An 18,120-nucleotide genomic window follows, 5' to 3' on the forward strand; every position below is an offset into this window, starting at 1 on the left:
AGTCTCAAATGTTTTCACATAAGCTTTCAGGTGGCGTCAGGTCATCCAACCTGTCGCCAGGTGATATTATATCGAGATGATTATTAAACTTTCGCGGATAATGAGAGGAGAATTCGCAGAAAGATTTAGGAGAAAAATGTTGAAGACGTCAGACAGACAGACCTAACTCTTTGCCAGTCTTATTGGAACTATACCTCCTTGCCTCCCGACCCGCCCCCACAAAGATTCTGAGAGATAAAGGTGCCTTGGCGATGTCGACATTGATATAATCCCACCCAGTTACAAAACAAAGGTCAGAGTCGTTCACCAAATCAACAACAGCCACAGAAACCCACACATCACCCCACAGGCAAAAATACTTGCACAAAAAACAAGACCTGCTAAAGGTAAAAGAGCCAATTAGCCTGGTGTGGGTCCATCTTAGACTAATTATCTATAACACTTATGACCTATAACAACAGTTTTTTACTAACTCAACAAGTGCACAAAAAAAGTTGAAACAGGTATTTGCGGTGGCATTCGAAGCAGAAAATGAGCTTCTAAATCTGCTCAGTTTCGAGGTCTTGTAATTTGAGTTTTCACCTTGAAGCTTGGAAGTAGTTGTGACTACATTTCAACAAATTTCCAAGCTTTTTGATGCATTTCGAAATAGATATCAGTATCATTTTGTCGTCCCATATTAGACCCTGTGCATCTGAACACTAATTACCGGCTGGGGGGACCACTTGGTCCAGCAGCTTCGGGCTCGTCCGCTTCCAGATCTTTTTGATCACAGCTCGCAGTTCTTCATTCGCTTGATCTATATTACCTGCAAAATACAAAATGATCCATTAGGGGAAAGAAAGGTTGTGGATTGTAGGTTATGGAATGATGGTGGAGAGGGAATCTGCTTACCTTATGGGGAGCAGGTAAAAGAAATCTCCGTTATAAAGATTTTTATTCCATAATAGCACAATGGGCACATCGAGTGCTACTTGATATTTAAGAGTGGGTCACCAAACGAGTACTTACCCTCTGTTTTGATCCTTAGTGATGTTCTAACTAGTGCAAATAAGGTGGCATTAAACATAACTGTGCCGTCACTATTCAGTGGCATATTCATCGTGACTAATCTCTGAAAATAACAGAAGAAGAGTATTAGATGCATTTCCTTTGTTGTTAGTCTTCTAGTGTTACTTCTTCAAGGGATAGTATAGGCAGTGACACGTTGCGTGTTGCTGATATCAAAGTGGCAGCGAGTGAAATTTACTCGATACCTCGAATGAATTTATGAAGGAAATTGTTGAGAAAAGTTCACAGAGCAAAATTTAATGTTGTTCACAAATCAATATCCATGGGGAAGGTTTCTCCAGGAAGAGCTACGTACCTTGCATGCCACTCTATGCGGACAGAGTTTACCAAAGCCTAAGGGAGGTGAGATCTTTCTGAGCAGAGTTACAACATCTAAATGCTTTATTCGACCCCTGAAACAAAGGAATGGATATCTTATGTTTACAAGTAGGGTAATAGTAAACCGACACCCCATATCTTGCAGGTCTGCCAAGTATTTCATGGTGAGTAAGAGGCTACCTGGACAGCCCAATTCCTGGCCATCACAGGGGTGAAGATGTGACAAGATAGCCATCAACCAGATATCGAATGCAGAAGAAGAAGAACTGCGTGGGGATCAGGAATATTGTAACCCAAAGAATTACGCAGGTTGTCTGTTATTTCAACACATTATGTCTTACTTTGCATCCGGATCATACTCGGACCAGAGACGGACAAACTCATCAAGATGATGTGGACCGAGAATGGACCAATCTCTCGTCAGGTAGTCAAAGTTATCCATGATGACAGCCACAAACAAATTAATAATCTGAAAGGAATACAGAAATAGGGTAATTCAATAATTAGGATCATGATAGTTTTTCTGATTGCCTTTTCCGAGATACACCACCCAAACCATTTTTCCTTCATTAATCAAAGACAGAATGAATTGTAAGTTTGTGAACTCGACTTCGAATTAACTCAAGTACTCTCACGAATGGCTCTTACGAAATGCCTACAACAAGCCTGCATAATTGTATATCAACAAACACCTACAAATTTCTGATGCATTTTTCAATGAATTTCAAACATAACTTTTCATACACCATGCACATTGTCGTTACCCAAAGCACACCCTCTCATGTCACTATCCTATGGTAACATTCAAAGCTTCACTCGATGCATGCAAGGTGCAAATGTACATAAAAATGTACATGAAATGTAAAGAGGAGTATGCAGCTGGTGACAGACTTGACAGGGATGGGGACATTTTCTATTCTTTTTACAAGAGCGACATATTTTGCTCCAGCCATCACAATAAAAGCTGCACAAATACCCATGCAGACCTTACACTAGGCCTTCCATTCAAAAACCAAACAAAACAAACAAGGGTACCTTTGACGGAGACAGTAGTGGGACACTTATGGACAACAACATGAGACACAACAATCAGTTGACAGATCATTGGTATTACTCTCACTACATCAGTGTTAATGGATTTCACAATCCATTGTAGTGCATTGTCTCATTGTGTTATCGACTGATAGCATAGCATGCACCATTGCATGCTGGACTATAATACCAGCCTAGTGCAGTGAAATGGTCAAAATCAAGCTGTTTTATGCTTTTTGTACAGTGCATCTTTTGAATTTCCTATACCACATTGTGAAGGAAGCTAGCATGCGGGTTGGTGGGGGGGGGGGGCACTACTATTTCTAGTTCATTTCAACCACGTTCACAGAGGCAACAATATGCCTTTGCACATCAGCTTGAGACGAAATACATTTGGTTGGATTAAACCAAATTCTAACAAAGAAATAAAGATTCAAAGATGAAAGTGAGAGCGAAAAAACGTAGAAATAGTTTGTGCTTGGCGGTAAGACTTCGCCACTTCACTCAAGAAGGAATTTGAGACTTCAAGCATTGTCCTATCAGAAAGCATTTTCATTCTTGTTCAGCTCTGCAAGCAGTTGCCATAGATCAGTCAAAACCTGAGGGGAAGTCCTAAATTCTTGCTCGAAGAAAGAGGCGAAAGGGGAGAATTTGGTAGTGAGAGGATCCATATTTAGTGAAAACTTTCAGTCGAAATTAGTTCGACACATTCACGACAAGACTTACCAAGAAAGAACATAGAATATAAAATGATATAAAATAGGGATAGGCAAAATTGTTTCCACATTGCGTATCGTTTTCGATATCTTCTGGTAACGTTTCATTGCCGCGTTCTAAATGCATCTGGGTGTAGAATGCGTCCGATTTGATGTCACACTTCGCAGAGTCTTCCCGGGCTGCGCAACCCAACATAATATCTTGCCACGCCTCACCTGTGGCAGATCTAAAAGACAAGCACATGAACAGTACACACAATTAGAATGACAGATCAATCACGCCACCTTACAATGGTTTGGGAAACTACAGGTTTGGTATTAGAAATAAACCAACAAAATACACCGGACGCTGGAAACAGAAAGGAATACAGCTGTGGGAATGAAAGTTTGGAGAGGAAGACTGAGATTGAGTCATTGCTTTCTCATGGTGCCACACGATTTGTTATATTTTGGTGCTTAATAACCAAGAATTATCACCCCTTATCAAAAAGGCATTAGCTTCCTGATAGACCTGCATCCCCACGGGCATGAAATAACATATAATCAACTAGGGAAAACATCATAATGAAACGAACAGTATCATCTCTCATTTGCCAACACAAAGACTATAAGATTGATGGCAATAGTGTTGGACACAGAAATTATCACAAATTTTTTAAAAAAAACCAAAACAATGACATAATGATTCATTTGAAAGATATCCAAGAACATTTTGTGATGGTACCATTCCTGTCATGATTGGTTAAATATTTTGGCAAATGTCAAAACTTTTTGTAACTTTCTCAGAGCCTTGGAACAGCCAAATGAGTGATGAGAAACAAGGGAGAGGAATACCAAGCACCAGTAAACCTGTAACACTACAAAAGCAATATATACGCTGATGTACACCTGCTCATATATAGGACCTCGACGTCCACTTACCAAAAATGAGCAGAGAATATAAAATGATATAAAGTAGGGATAGGCAAAGTTGGTTCCACATTCAACTTTCCCCATGGTCGTGTTGTCATAAGCATCGGAAGAGAAATCACAGTAGACCTGAGGTCTGTTTGTGCAGGCCAACATGATGTCCTGCCAGGCCTCACCGGTTGCCGATCTATAAGTGAAAAGTTATACTGAGTTACCGGGTAAACGATGCCCAAGAGTACACTGCAACTTGCCTGTACATTACATGTTACACTTCAGAGTTGACATTTTTCATCAAATTCAAAATTCGGAAAAATCTTTTGATGATGTTTCTTCATTTTTAGCAGAAAAAAAAACAAGTGAAAAAAATATTTGGACGTGAACATTTTTTTCATCTGTAGCATGATAAATTTGCCGCAATTAATTTCTTAACAGAAATCATGGCAGCATTCGTCTTTTCAGTTCTCATCATTCCACATTTTAGAATGCTCCAATGTGTTCGGTGATAAACGCTGCCTGGCGGTAGTCATAGCGGGGTGGTCGCGTTACCAGGGTGGTCGCCGACCAGGGTTCCACTGTACATGAAACCCTAACACTTGAGTTTTCTGAAACTCGGACACAAAGAACACCAAGAGCCCCCCTATTCCTGAATAACTTAAACAAACACTGCTTGTTACCAAAGGTCACAAAAGCAACTGAGCTGAATGTTGTAGTAATCAACATTAACTAATTAAGATCAGATACAAGCAAAGCCTGAAAAAGAGGGTCGTTCTGAAACAAAATCACATGTACACAAATGCAAAAAATCTCATAAATGATATAACTTTTTTGAACATTCATTCTAAAATAGAACTGTAGTATATCACTCTAGATGAAAGCAGTATTTGACATGCTGAAAATTGGGAAAATGTTATATTTAGGAAATGACCGAATATTTGTAACAGTAATCCTTGTTGTTCTTATTTCTATTGAGGGCTTCATACAACTACAATGTGACCTACGCGAGTATGAATGCAAGTAAGTAGGTCATCGCAACCCAATCTATCTCTCTATTTGACACATCCAAAGGCAAGATTGTTGGAATTATTGAGGCAATCAGTTAGTACTGCTGTAACTAGTGCCACACTGCCCTAGTTATAAAATCAGTTCTTGACACCAATCTCTATCCGGTTCAAAGGACCATTTCGATTCTGTTCGCAGTGAGAATTAATCTTACCTGAAGAGCACCAACACTGCTTGAGGAAATGTTTGAAAGTTGTTATTCCTGTGAATGGCTGTATCATCATCCAAGGCAATTTTGCCAAACACCTAAAATCAGAAACAAAGAAATTTCAAAACATAAGGTCATCTTGGCATCTTCAACGATCTCTCTAGAAGTCTAGCCTGAAAGGTGGGAATTTGGACTTGCCGGGATAAGATCAGATTTGGGGAAAAAGAGCAATGTTACTTACTTGCATCCCAATAACTGCATAGATAAAGAAGAGCATCACAATGAGGAGGGCGACGTATGGCAGAGCCTTGAAAAGAGAGAAGACAATGATTAGTCGGGACATGAAGAAATAGTGAAAGACAAGGTACAGCATCTGTATTAGAAGGTTCAATTCACAGTGATATTGCCAGCCAGTTAATCCATGTTTTGATGAACAACACGGTTGTTATCTTCACAAGAACCACTGCCTGATGAACCAAAAAGGCACTACCTGTCAATAAGATGTAACAAACCAACATGTTCACAAGCCCCCAAAACCCAGTATTCGGTAGACTGTCTCAGACATGTATGCAGGAAAGGTCAGTGTTCATTCGAATGGTCCTCTTGTGTCTGGCAATGTGTAGAACCACTTTCAAAATCCAGGAGGCCCCCAATCATTGAAGAGATGGATAATGTTTAAGATCACCATTTCTGCAAGGCACTTGCATAGAAGACTGCTCATGACGTTGAATCGGGATCTGTCCTTACCTGAAATGATTTGATAAACGTCCATAGGAGTGTGCGTATGCCTTCCCCACGACTGAGGAGTTTGACCAACCGCATTACACGGAACAATCGGAAGAAATTGATACTGATGATTCCACCTCCCGGCTGAAAATATACAAAAAGAGCGATTAGGAACTTGAAGAGAAGCAATACCTCTACACCTTGAATCCAAAAGGCAGGAACAGAAATACTTCACTCCTCCCATTATCATTATAAGACGCTGTTTTAGAAAATAATGCAAGTTTTTCAAAACCTTACAAATATGTGAATAGTTTGCGACTCTGGACGGGGTTTCGATATAAAACCAGCTGACAGGTCTCTCTCATATAGCAGCTATCATAATCACAGGTAGAGGAAAAAACTTGCCGAGTGTGTGTCGTTGATGAGGGGGATGAAGTGACAGGATGTGAGGTATCATGAAAGCATGTGGCTGTGTAATTCTTGAACAGATGAAGATGAATTGTATGATTGAAGGTTTAGCTGGAGGAACTGACAGGGAAGATGAAGATGAAGTCTAGAAGGAGGCCTTGATAATGAACAGGAAGTCAGGATAAGGAATAAGAGGTTTTCATAAGAAGATAAACCTCCTTGCAATGCTTTATTCTAATGGCTTTCAAGCCATGTATCAGTGTACATTACACGTATTCTAACACATATAATGTACATTTGTCCTAATCCAGGCTTTGATTTGTGATGATGCTTACAGAGCTATTCATAAGAAACATGCCTTGTTAAATATAGCGCAAACACTACATCAGGTTGTTCTGCAATCAACATTCTAAACTATATGTTTCAGCCAAGACAACAAGATCAGAGTTTTGTAGGAAAAAACTTAGAATTCTGTTTCTAAGACACAGTGTTGCGCATACATTGTTCTTTGCAAAGAATGTTACTTATGGACATAAGAGTATATCAATATGACATCAAGAAGAACACATGACCAAAGCCCATACACTAAAGCAACACCAGAAGAAGTGGTACATGAGCATAGTACAACTAAATGAATTGGTAAAAGAGACAGCCTAAATAATTTATCAGAGAAATAGCTATCTATACATGTGATTAGGAATGTCTAATACAACTTCTACTGAATCAAAACTGTTCATCTTAAATGTAGAATCTCTATCTTTATTATTTGCAAAAGGTAAGCAGACCCTCTATAGTTGTTGCTGTAAGTAAGCTTACTGAGCTCAACCTCAAAGTTTTGCTCACAGTACACCAAGTAGTCAACCCTCTGTAAGGAAACTGCAGTACTGAAACTTCTAATCAGTTCTAACCTCAAATGTACTTAAAGAATTCTCAACAATATTCACAGACTCACGGACAGTTCATCCAACAACAGAGGTTGGGACTTAGAAAAGAGGCATATTCAATTGCACAATGCATTCAGCTGACGAAAGCTTGTTGGTGGCTCCCACCCATTTTGGATTCTAGGGAGAGAGTGAGAGAGAAATAGTTATTTCAATATTTCCATGCTATAATGGAAGAGGAAGGCGGATAGCCGCACATAAAGATCATAAATGCATTGTACAACACACTAGGATTAGTTAAGATTCTCGAGCTAGGATTGACATCAATTAGAGGTCATTCCATGCACTTAGAGGACATTGGATTTGAACGACCTACTGCCATGCAGAGACTCCTGAGAAGGTATTATATGCAAAAAATATTACAACATGGACACAACATTTCGTAGTAGTAGTATATACATTTATTGGCGAGAAAATTTATGATGTTTACAGTAAAGAGGACCCATTTTATAGGCAAGTTCTCCACCATTTCATCCTAGTTGCAATGCTACTAGGTGACACAAAAAAGATTTTATACTTTTGACCTTGACTAACTCCTAAAATATTCTGAGTTTCTGCCCTCTGTAGCTGAGATTGATACAAAAGACCAAACTAACTGGAAACCAAAATACTGATCTCAGCTACATGTGGCTGAAATTTGGTAAAAATTGAATTTAAGTTTTGGGAGCATTCCGAATGCAAATTATATAATATTCTTTGTGTCACCTGGTATGTAAAAGTACCAGTTCTCTGGGCACCATATACAGTAACTGCATATTTTTAGTTGGTGGTTACCGACAACTAGATTTCACAGTATCAATGGTTTATATCATCATGGCCAAAATGTATTCTGGTTCTTGTGAAGTCAGACACCTACAAAACATGCAGATGCAGTATGTTATGCAGTGCCAAGTGTGTTTCTTATCCCTTGATCTTTCGAGTGGTTACTGGCAAGTCCACTTGTCAAAGAACACAAGGATAAAACAGCATTTATGGCTGGTCCTGTCAGCTATGCTCCTTCTGATAAGATGAGCCATTTTAAAATTTACACAAGAAATTATTGGCCTTAGCTACGAGGGACAATCACATTTGTATACACATGCTCTCTCAAAAAAATTGCCCTCTTTGTTCATCTGCAACGTGAAAGTTGAAATCAAGGTGAGAGAGTGGCATCTAGCAAGGAGTTCACAGACCACTGCCACGGTCACCACACACAGATTGCAAACACAACAAGCGTACTGCAACAACAGAGTTATGATTGGCATGAATTGGGTATGATATCCCTGACCCAAAGAAATTGTACTTATTTTCATGTGTTTTGAAATTGCCTAAAATTCAATCCCAGTCATGTAAATTGCAGCAAACAGCATGTAGCCTCGCATAATATCGTATATCCCAATACTGCACCACAAACAATGTCAAGAATCTGTGAGGACTCTGCCTGCTCTAAAGTGATCTGCAAATGGTGCTCTACATATAGGCCTAAAGCAGTGAACCCCAATTTATCAATTTACATTCAGTGCAAACTCCAACATTTATTTGAAACAGGAATTGGACAAGTACATCCTCCAGGCAAATGTATACAGCAATAGATCGACCGGAAAATAAAGTTCACTGAGAAAATATGCATGGGAGTTTTCCAGACAGATCTTGAAAAAGTATAGTGTACAGAAGAAAAGTTTCCTTCTTCATGGGGGACAGACACCCACACAAATACTGTGGAATGTGCTATAAAGAATGGGATAAGAATGTCAAGCCATATAATAAGGATTAAGGACAACAGTAGAACAGGCCAAAGTGCAATAGATTCTGGGCCTGAAAGTTTTTGGCAAATAATATAACTCAGAATAAGACGGACAGATTCCTTATATCTGGTAAAGAAAAAAGATGGCAACCAAGGCTTTGCATCAACTATTGACACATTAACAAGAAAACTATCCATTTGTCATATACAATGCCAACAAGAATCAAAGTGACAATCTGCTAAGTGCCAATTGTAATTCTATGATACATGCCTCATCACTTGAATATAGCAGTGGCTATTGGCAATTTCAACTTGGTAAAGAATATACAAAACAAACAGCATTTTCTACTGGTTAGGGAATCACAAGTTTCACTTTTGGTTTCAATAAAGCCCAATGTATATTTTCTACATTTTCAAGACTGTCTCTGTCATAAACTATATCAATTAGAAATAAGAACAACATGAGCCATCATATCGACAGAACTATCAGTAGAAGTAAAGTGATGGGTGTATATTTAGGTAAGACTGTTGTAGCCATCACTTAGACAGAAAATCACGTGAAGCCAAGACTGAAAAGGGGAGTTCTTGGCTATGTTCATTGTCTACCTGGAAATAATGATGGAACTTTGAGCATTAGAGTGTGATATCTGCCTTGCTGGTCCATAGAAAGGTACTCTTATCTACAATTGAATTAGAAAATGATGATGAAGGGAAGACTAGGAACATGAGGAAGTCTACCAATGTTGGTGGGTTTAGATCACTCCCATGCAAAAAATAACATGCAAAAAGCAACCATGCAAAAAAGGAAAAGCGTCTGCTGGTATAGTCATCACAAACCTCTGTACTTCTCTGTACATTTGAAAGCAAATGAAAACACAAGCATTTATTAACATGATACTTGGCTCTCCACTACACCAATTTATTTCCGATAGAGATGGTTCTAGTCAATGTCAACTTATTTAATAGGCCTACTTTATAGGTATTTTTGAATCAACTTTTGTTGAGGTTGAAATGCCAGTTTACTAGTTTTGATGATAACTACTGATATATAAGCAATGAATAACAACTTCGTTCAGCAGGATTTTAGTGAGAACTTATTAGGATATGATACATGCATCCTTATCACATGTGCTATCATTAGAAAACCTTTGCCGAACACCTTGGTTACATGCAGCCTCCCTGAAGTGTCCACAGTTTCCCCAACTCACCAAGACCATACCAAGTGCACTCATCCAAGTGCTCTAGAGCAAGGGCACTTACCCAATCTTTATCATAGTCTTTGTTATCAGGCTAAAGGTAACACAGAATTCAACTAACTTTAGTAATCACTTAATAATGAAATAACAAAATAAGTCATCATATTTTGATTGGAAAGAGTCAGTTGAAAATAAACTTTTATTTAAAGTACATCAGATCTAAAGTGCAAGTCAACTATTCCTACTTTTGCTTCCTAATAACTATTTAGAGGTTTTTAGTCATTGCTAACAGCAAGAAACTACATAGAGGTTATTCTTTAACAAAAGTATATGCACTAATGTGAAAATAGTGTCAAAAATGTTGATGTTTTTTAATGAAGTTTAATTCAAATCACAACTAAAAATCTAAAGCCACAGCACCCAGTTCAAACAAATTATATTTCTTGAAATCAAGTCGAAAATGGATACACTTAAATTAAGATTCACACTATCATTTCAAATAATCTTACTTGATGTGATACATGGTACAGCAGTAATTATCTATTTGAGGGAAAGCTCCTTGATAATGTTTTCCACATCATTTGTTTTTAGGTGATATATTGGCATCGCCAATTAGCTTTATGTAGACACTGTGTGAACAGGTTGAAGCTGGTCACGAGGAGTATTTACCATATATACCTATTACAGGTTAAACTGGGTCTAATGGATAGGGACTCTTTGGCCAGCTTAAACCTTTGCACTCAGTACTAGCCCTCTTGGGGTTATATGTTGACCATATTAGTACATGCTGCCCTACACATAGTGAGCCATACCAGGTGAACAAAGTGATTACCTATTACAATATAACTGACCCTTCCAAAAGTGACAAAACAAACATTTATGTGTCAGTGACTGCCAATGTGAAACCAGGACTATTTCGATGATAAACATAACCTTCAACATAATAATTGGTACAAAAATAATTCACTGCAACCATAACCCTGTGTTGGGTGGCACACAAAGAACTGAATCTGGCTTTGCAACAGCAATTAAAATGCATTGGCGGTGTCCACAACAACGACTAAGGATGTTAATGCCAGTGAGAAAATCCCTCTAACATGTACCTGATCTAAGGACTGCTGGTTGTTGGTGAAAAAGTGGAGAAAAAATAGTTATGTTAAAATACTGGGTTAATATTTAGGTCGATGGGGAACCTTGGTTATGCATTAGGAGAACATAAGGTGCAAACGATTACGGCATCTATCCTGAAACCATGGCAATGGGCCAAGCTAAGGCAACCTACTAGGCATGCACAATGGCTTGTCGGGATGGGGTGGGCTGTGTTGGTGGGTTAGTGTCCTAGGTAGGTGTGAATCAACCTGGGTGGATGTTGGTAACTAGCCTACTTCAGGATGTTTAACCCATGTTTATCAAATTTCAAGCAAAAAATATTGAAAGGTTTCAGTAAGCGATTCAAATCAGACTGAGACAAACTGACTGAGAAGAAATATCATTAATTGTTAAGGAAACGTATTGATTATTTTATAGGCAAAGAGCTGTAATGTACATTTTTTATGTAATTGTAATTCTGTCAGGGATCATAATATGAAATTACCACCCCTTTCCCATTAAATCAAGCCATGAAAGCTGTCACAGTTTTGCAAAATAAACACATCCTTGTAGCATCTTCCCTGTCTGGTATCAAAATAAACATAATGACCTAGTGGATTTGCTGCCAAAGATTTGAGAACATGCACCAGCTATTGCCAGTTTAATTGACAAACACTAGGCGACAAAATGCCATGTATTAGGTTTCATTAACAAGTCCAGTTAACACTGATTAAACCCGTCATCCCCGACGTTTTCACTGCAAGACTTCCAATCATTTTCTTTCTTTCATACGCCACACACATTTTAACTGAGCCAAAACTTTACTAGACAAGAAAGCGTACGCAGAACAGACAAATCTCTCCCAAACCAACCAATGAAAGGCACTTATTTTACAAAACAGCACATTGACTAGACACGGCTCAACCAAATCACCTACCTAGTGTCTAAGCCTGAGATGGGCAAAGGGATTTGGTATTTACCTTTGGTCCTTCAACTTAAGAACCTAGATATTCTGACAATATCACAATCCTTAGATAATTTCCAAAGTCAGATATTTTTAAAAATAACAGTTCGAAAGTAGAACATTTTGGTAAAAGTCATCCACATAATGGCTTAATTCTTGGTGTTATCTAAGAATTATGACAATCATCTTGACAGGGCAAGGAAATATGCTGGAAAAAGAAACTATAGCGAAGGTTCAGTGAACAACAGACATCAGCAAGAACTTACGTTGACCTCTGTGTAGATGATGTCGATGAAGCTGCCAAGCACGATGATGAAATCAAAAACATTCCAAGCATCTCCAAAGTAATTCTGAAATGAATAAGGAAAGTTATTAATGATTAAGTCACTCTTAATACAAACGTGTACTTTCAACTCAAACTATGTAACTAATGTTTGGACTATCAAATTTGTTTTGTTAAATCAATTTGAGCTTACTTTTGGATACTCAGACTGCCTGTTCTGTCAAATAAAGTGTGTTCTAAGTCAAAATATGTTGCAAAATGGTCTATTTTGAAGGTTTAAAGTGCTAACAACTAAAGGTTACAAATTTGAGAATGTGCAAGTAGTATGACGGTGACTATGGGATATAGATGACCTAGTGACCTAATTCTTGGATGGGCTGTTCAATAATTGACTCCCATATCTATTGTATTGCCAAATGCATTAGCAACAATACCGAGTTAATTCTGTTCAAAATGGCATTCTGATAAATGTGGCAATACACGAGTTACAAACATATACAATACTTTGAAAGTTAAAAACTTTATGAAGATCTAAGGGAAACATTTGAAGGTGAACAGGAGGAACATGAACGAATGAAATCATTTGTCTAAATTAGTGGATTTAATAACAACATTACAACTTGCAAATTCAATCTGTTATCTTATATCTACTTCTACGGGACAACATAACTCAACAGGAAGAAGTCACCCTTTTGAAAGAAGCGCATTTCTTTTCAATAAATTTCTTCGTGGATGGATTAAATAAAAACCCTCATTCAGTGTGTACTAAGTCACAGGATATTGCAAAATGGTCTATTTTGAAGACAACTGAAGGTTACAAATTTTAGAATATGCAAGTAGTATGACGGTGACTATGGGATATAGATCCCTAGTGACCTAATTCCTTGATGGGCTGTTCAATTAATGACTCTCATATCTTTTGTATTGCCTCTCACATCTATTGTACTAAGTCACAGGTTATTGCAAAATGGTCTATTTTTGAAGGCTTAAAGTGATAACAACCAAAGGATACAACATTTAGAATATGCCAGTAGTATGACAGTGACTATGGGATATAGATGACCTAGTGACCTAATTCCTGGATTGGCTGTTCAATAATACTCTCATATCTTTTGTATTGCCTCTCACATCTATTGTGCTAAGTCACAGGATATTGGACAATGGTCTATTTTGAAGGTTTAAAGTGCCAACAACTAAAGGTTACAAAATTGAGAATATGCAAGTAGTATGACGGTGACTTTGGGATATAGATGACCTAGTGACCTAAATCCTGGATGGGCTGTCCAATGACAGACTCATATACTTTGTATTGCCTCTCACATCTATTGTGCTAAGTCACAGGTATTGCACAATGGTCTATTTTGAAGGTTTAAAGTGCCAAGAACTAAAGGTTACAAATTGAGAATATGCAAGTAGTATGACGGTGACTTTGGGATAAAGATGACCTAGTGACCTAAATTCTGGATGGGATGTCCAATAATAGACTCATCTTTTGTATTGCCACTCACATCTATTGTGCTAAGTCACAGGAAAATTGCAAATGATACATTTTAAAGGTTTAAGACCTTACAACTAAAGGGTTACAAAATTGAGAATATGCAAGTAGGATGACGGTGACTATGGGATATAGATGACCTAGTAATCAGATGACGACATGAAGGAGGTTGGCGATAAATGAATTAGAAGGGAGGACTTTCATTTCAAGAAATAGTTACATTCTATATTTGTTCTATTTTAACCCCACACAAGAGTAAAATATTACCAAGTGCCCCCATGATAATTTCATGCAGGACTTATAAGAAAGTTGTGGTACCCCACAAAATAAAGAAGGACAATGTCTAATTTAGGTGCATGAAGATTAATTCATCCAATGAAAGTAATTTTCACCAAATAATCATCCCCAAACAGAAACCAAATCTCCAACTTGGAAAAGGTAACAGAACCAGACAAACTTTAATATCAGAAATGGATTTAAAGATTAAGGGGAGTGGCTGGGAAGAGACACCCAAGTGGTTAAAACTTATATGAGAGCAAGCTAGGTGTGAAAATCAAAGTAAAACTTAACAAGAATGCAAAGCAGGTAACATGTTTTTGTGTTGGTGTTTGTGTTTTTGTGAGTTTTGTAAAAATTTCAATCACCTAAGAATTTGTTGTTTTTTTAACAAATCATTTCACAGGGTCTGATTGATATTGATTGTATCAAAGTGCCGTTGTGCATATCAGGGATTTTCAATGTTTCGAAGTAATAGAAAGTATGCTGAAAGGTCAGCATCCTTTTGGTACACAGAGCATAAAAGAATCTCCTGAAGAATTCCAATGTTTCTTTTTTTAAAAATGTTGTGAAAACATTGGTTCAATCTTGTATTGTGAGATTACTCAGTGATGACAAAACCTATGGATATTTTCCAAAGTAACTGACAAGAATTACATGTAAATCATCGATAACTGAAGTAAGTTTCTGTTTACAGCAAGTTGGCCCTAACAACTTAAACAAGCTGGATATAGATTTGGATTTGGATTTGGATTCAGCATTTAGTACTCCAGGAGAATAAGCCTGGACCAAGTCACAAAGAACAGACTAGGCTATATAGGACTGTTTGTGACTAAAACTGCTACTGCTGTATGACTAAAAAATATTACAGGAATGACATATATACTGCTGGAAGTAATATGTTTAACAGGGGTGAGACCAATTAAGGTTAAAACACATAATATTGTAGCAGAATGGGACTTGACAAAAAATTGGGGTAACGTTTGGTTGATCACACAAATCTGGCATATTTTTTGTTACTGATCACTGTATGTTTTTTTGTTACGCAAAATTGGGATGCTTATCAGCGTTTTACGAAAGTGTCTCATCCCTGATTGGTGCAACTATGAAAGCGTGCCTAACATAGAATACAACATCTATACATGACCACCACCTGACAGACAGCTACCGAGACTTACTTTAAATCTGAATGCTACCAGTTTGAACAGAAATTCTGCAGCAAACACAGCAGTAAAAATCATATTCATGTAATCCAAGGCTTTTGAGTAGTTTTCAGATTGCCCATCATACTGAAAGAAAACACATTAGAAATGGTCATCACCATGCAGTTAGTTTGCATTTGGGGAAAGTTTGAAAAAGGGGAGCCTTGCTGCTGGAGCGGGGGGTAGGGCGTTGGACATGCATGATGCATTAGATTGGACGTTAGTCAACTTGGGGCCATCAATGGCAACTTATGTATATTGCCTGATCATTTTCATTTTTAATTATCTAGACATGGCCCTACACTCGTGAAACACTTTTATACCACAAAGTGCCATATTTCATACACAAGTAATAAGAATCACTGTGTATTTCATATGGATATATTTGCGTCACAACTTTTGAAAATGATCCAGGTAAATATCACATATGTTGCCATGGAAACCAAAGTCCAGATTGCACCATGCATTATCCCTGATGAACCAAAACAACTTACTTTGAATCTAAATGCAAAAAGCTTCAGAACAAATTCTACTGAAAACACGGTTGTAAAGATCATGTTTAAATAGTCCAGAGCCTTAGAATATTCTGGCGGCTGGCCATCGTACTGTAACAGATAAAACAAGCAATAATGCATGAAGGTGAAATAAGGTGGCGCTAGAACTGTCCTGGCGGAAAAGTGGGGAGGAGTCATTCTTGGTTGTTGATGATTGACAGCTTCACGCAGACGATAGGGGCGGAGGCTGAGAGAACCGCAACTGTAGGGAGTTGGGTGGAAGGAAAAATGAACACTATGGCGTGTTATGTTCATTGTCTGTTGTCTTAAGTTCTAAACATCACTTATGGAAGTGGATGGAATGGAATCAATCACAAAAAGTATCAGGTGTTTTGCTTGCTGCAACACTGACACAGGTGGCAAATATTTGTTGCTCGCCAACTGAATTACTCTTGATACAAGGTCATCAATCGTTTAAATCAAGATTCACTTTTTCTTCACAGCCAGGGTGCTCATTTTCACAGCTGCAAAAAAAAAGTTGAAGAGATGAACGAAATTGTCAACAGAACTGAAAAGTGACAGCAGACACACGAGAAGCAAAGCACTGGACAGGTTACACCTCATGTCATGAACAAAGTCACTGGTGGCAAAGAAGTAAACATGATCGCCTATCACCAATATGACTGATCTTTTTTCCTAGACAACCCTACAGAATTGGAGCAGATCCTAGGTTTCTAAGTTGTTCCTGAAATCTGCCTCGATCACTTTAGTGGTCCAGGTTTGATTCCTGGCCTGTTGGCAATTGCAACATTTGGCCAAAAGTTGCTTCATGTACCTCGGCTTGCATACGAAGAGGCTTCGTCTGTAGCAGCATTGCACACAGCAAAATGCCAACTCTATCAGTACTATACAAAGAATTTGTTATTTCTGAAAGATGCCAGCGTTGTTCTAAAAGTACTAAGGATTTCAGTATCAAAGTCCATGACATGAAGTGTCACCTGTCACTTGAACTCAATCATCCTGGAAATCGAAGAAAAAAAGCAGTAATCTTTGGCTGGTGTTGGAGGCCAGGGGCTGCATGATGACTGGCTTGATAGCTGCTTGCCGGGACATGCATGCCAGGCCGCCGGGCCTACTTACTTTGAATCTAAAAGCCATTATTTTGACCACGAACTCAAACGCAAATACAGCAGTAAAGATCATATTTAGGTAGTCTAGGGCGATGGTCAGTCCTTCGCCCTGCTCATGATACTGAAAGCCAAGAGAAGAGTGGTCAATGTGAGGGAAGGAGTGCAAAGGGAGAGAGAACAATACAAAACGGTGTGAGGCAGGTAGGCAGATGAGCTCAGACTCAAAAACGAGGCTGGGCTGCTTTGAGCTTCTTAGGTTTGACTTGATTGTGGCCTGAATTGAGCAGCTCCTCTGCAATGAATCTCTTCAATGGCTATACTGTAAACCCTTATTCTGTTGCAAACTATAGCATAGACTCCAATTCTTCAACACAATATACATAAAATAAGAGAAAGTTGGAAATTCTGGCTATCTGAAACAAATTCATCATAGAATAGTCAAGGCAAAAATGGACGAGCTCAAAAAGATATAGTTGAAACATTGGCACAAGATGATCATCAGCAAAGCTGTGGTACCACACAGATTAGAGAAGTGACTGGAAGAAAAGATGGCTTTCCAAGCTTTATGGCCAGGATCCTGAACCTGTCTGTGCCATCCATAACATAAGATTCATTTGTCTGACTTTAAAGTTTCAGTTTGAAGACATGGGTTCATCAGGTCATTGATCAACCAAAGCATTTTTGTCTGTCAGACAAACCAAAGCTCACGAAGAGCTGGGACAACTTTGGAGGATCACAAATGCACATCGATCTCAGATGACAACCACGGAGGCCAACTACATAGCTGATAAAAGCTTTAGTAGCTACAGATTGTGTGACTATTGCTCAATACTCTGAGGCAACACCATAATGGTGCACAGATAAAGTAATATCAACAGACAACCTCATGAATATAAGAACTTCTCAATCGAGACAAAAAAATTATTCCCTGTGTTTCCAC

General features: G+C 38.3%; 1 protein-coding gene across 25 annotated transcripts in view; it reads right to left on the minus strand.

The window, feature by feature from the left end:
- The window catches only part of LOC135490614 (muscle calcium channel subunit alpha-1-like), a 101,651-nt gene that overhangs the window by 28,805 nt on the left and 54,726 nt on the right, over positions 1-18,120 (minus strand). For 11 of the 25 annotated variants that reach the window (XM_064775866.1, XM_064775861.1, XM_064775877.1 and 8 more), the window contains 11 exons: positions 15,533-15,643; positions 12,567-12,650; positions 10,312-10,341; positions 6,001-6,123; positions 5,495-5,560; positions 5,260-5,351; positions 3,148-3,364; positions 1,731-1,858; positions 1,367-1,463; positions 1,012-1,114; positions 710-808 (listed from right to left, as the gene is read on the minus strand). In XM_064775866.1, coding sequence (XP_064631936.1) covers positions 710-808; positions 1,012-1,114; positions 1,367-1,463; positions 1,731-1,858; positions 3,148-3,364; positions 5,260-5,351; positions 5,495-5,560; positions 6,001-6,123; positions 10,312-10,341; positions 12,567-12,650; positions 15,533-15,643 — 1,150 coding nt within the window. Of the gene's footprint in view, positions 1-709; positions 809-1,011; positions 1,115-1,366; positions 1,464-1,730; positions 1,859-3,147; positions 3,365-4,058; positions 4,234-5,259; positions 5,352-5,494; positions 5,561-6,000; positions 6,124-10,311; positions 10,342-12,566; positions 12,651-15,532; positions 15,644-16,050; positions 16,162-18,120 lie in introns of all 25 variants that reach the window. The other 14 variants (XM_064775867.1, XM_064775865.1, XM_064775863.1 and 11 more) reach the window with 5 other exon arrangements.

Source organism: Lineus longissimus, chromosome 7 (genome assembly GCF_910592395.1).
Source record: "Lineus longissimus chromosome 7, tnLinLong1.2, whole genome shotgun sequence".
Lineage (NCBI taxonomy): Eukaryota > Metazoa > Nemertea > Pilidiophora > Heteronemertea > Lineidae > Lineus > Lineus longissimus.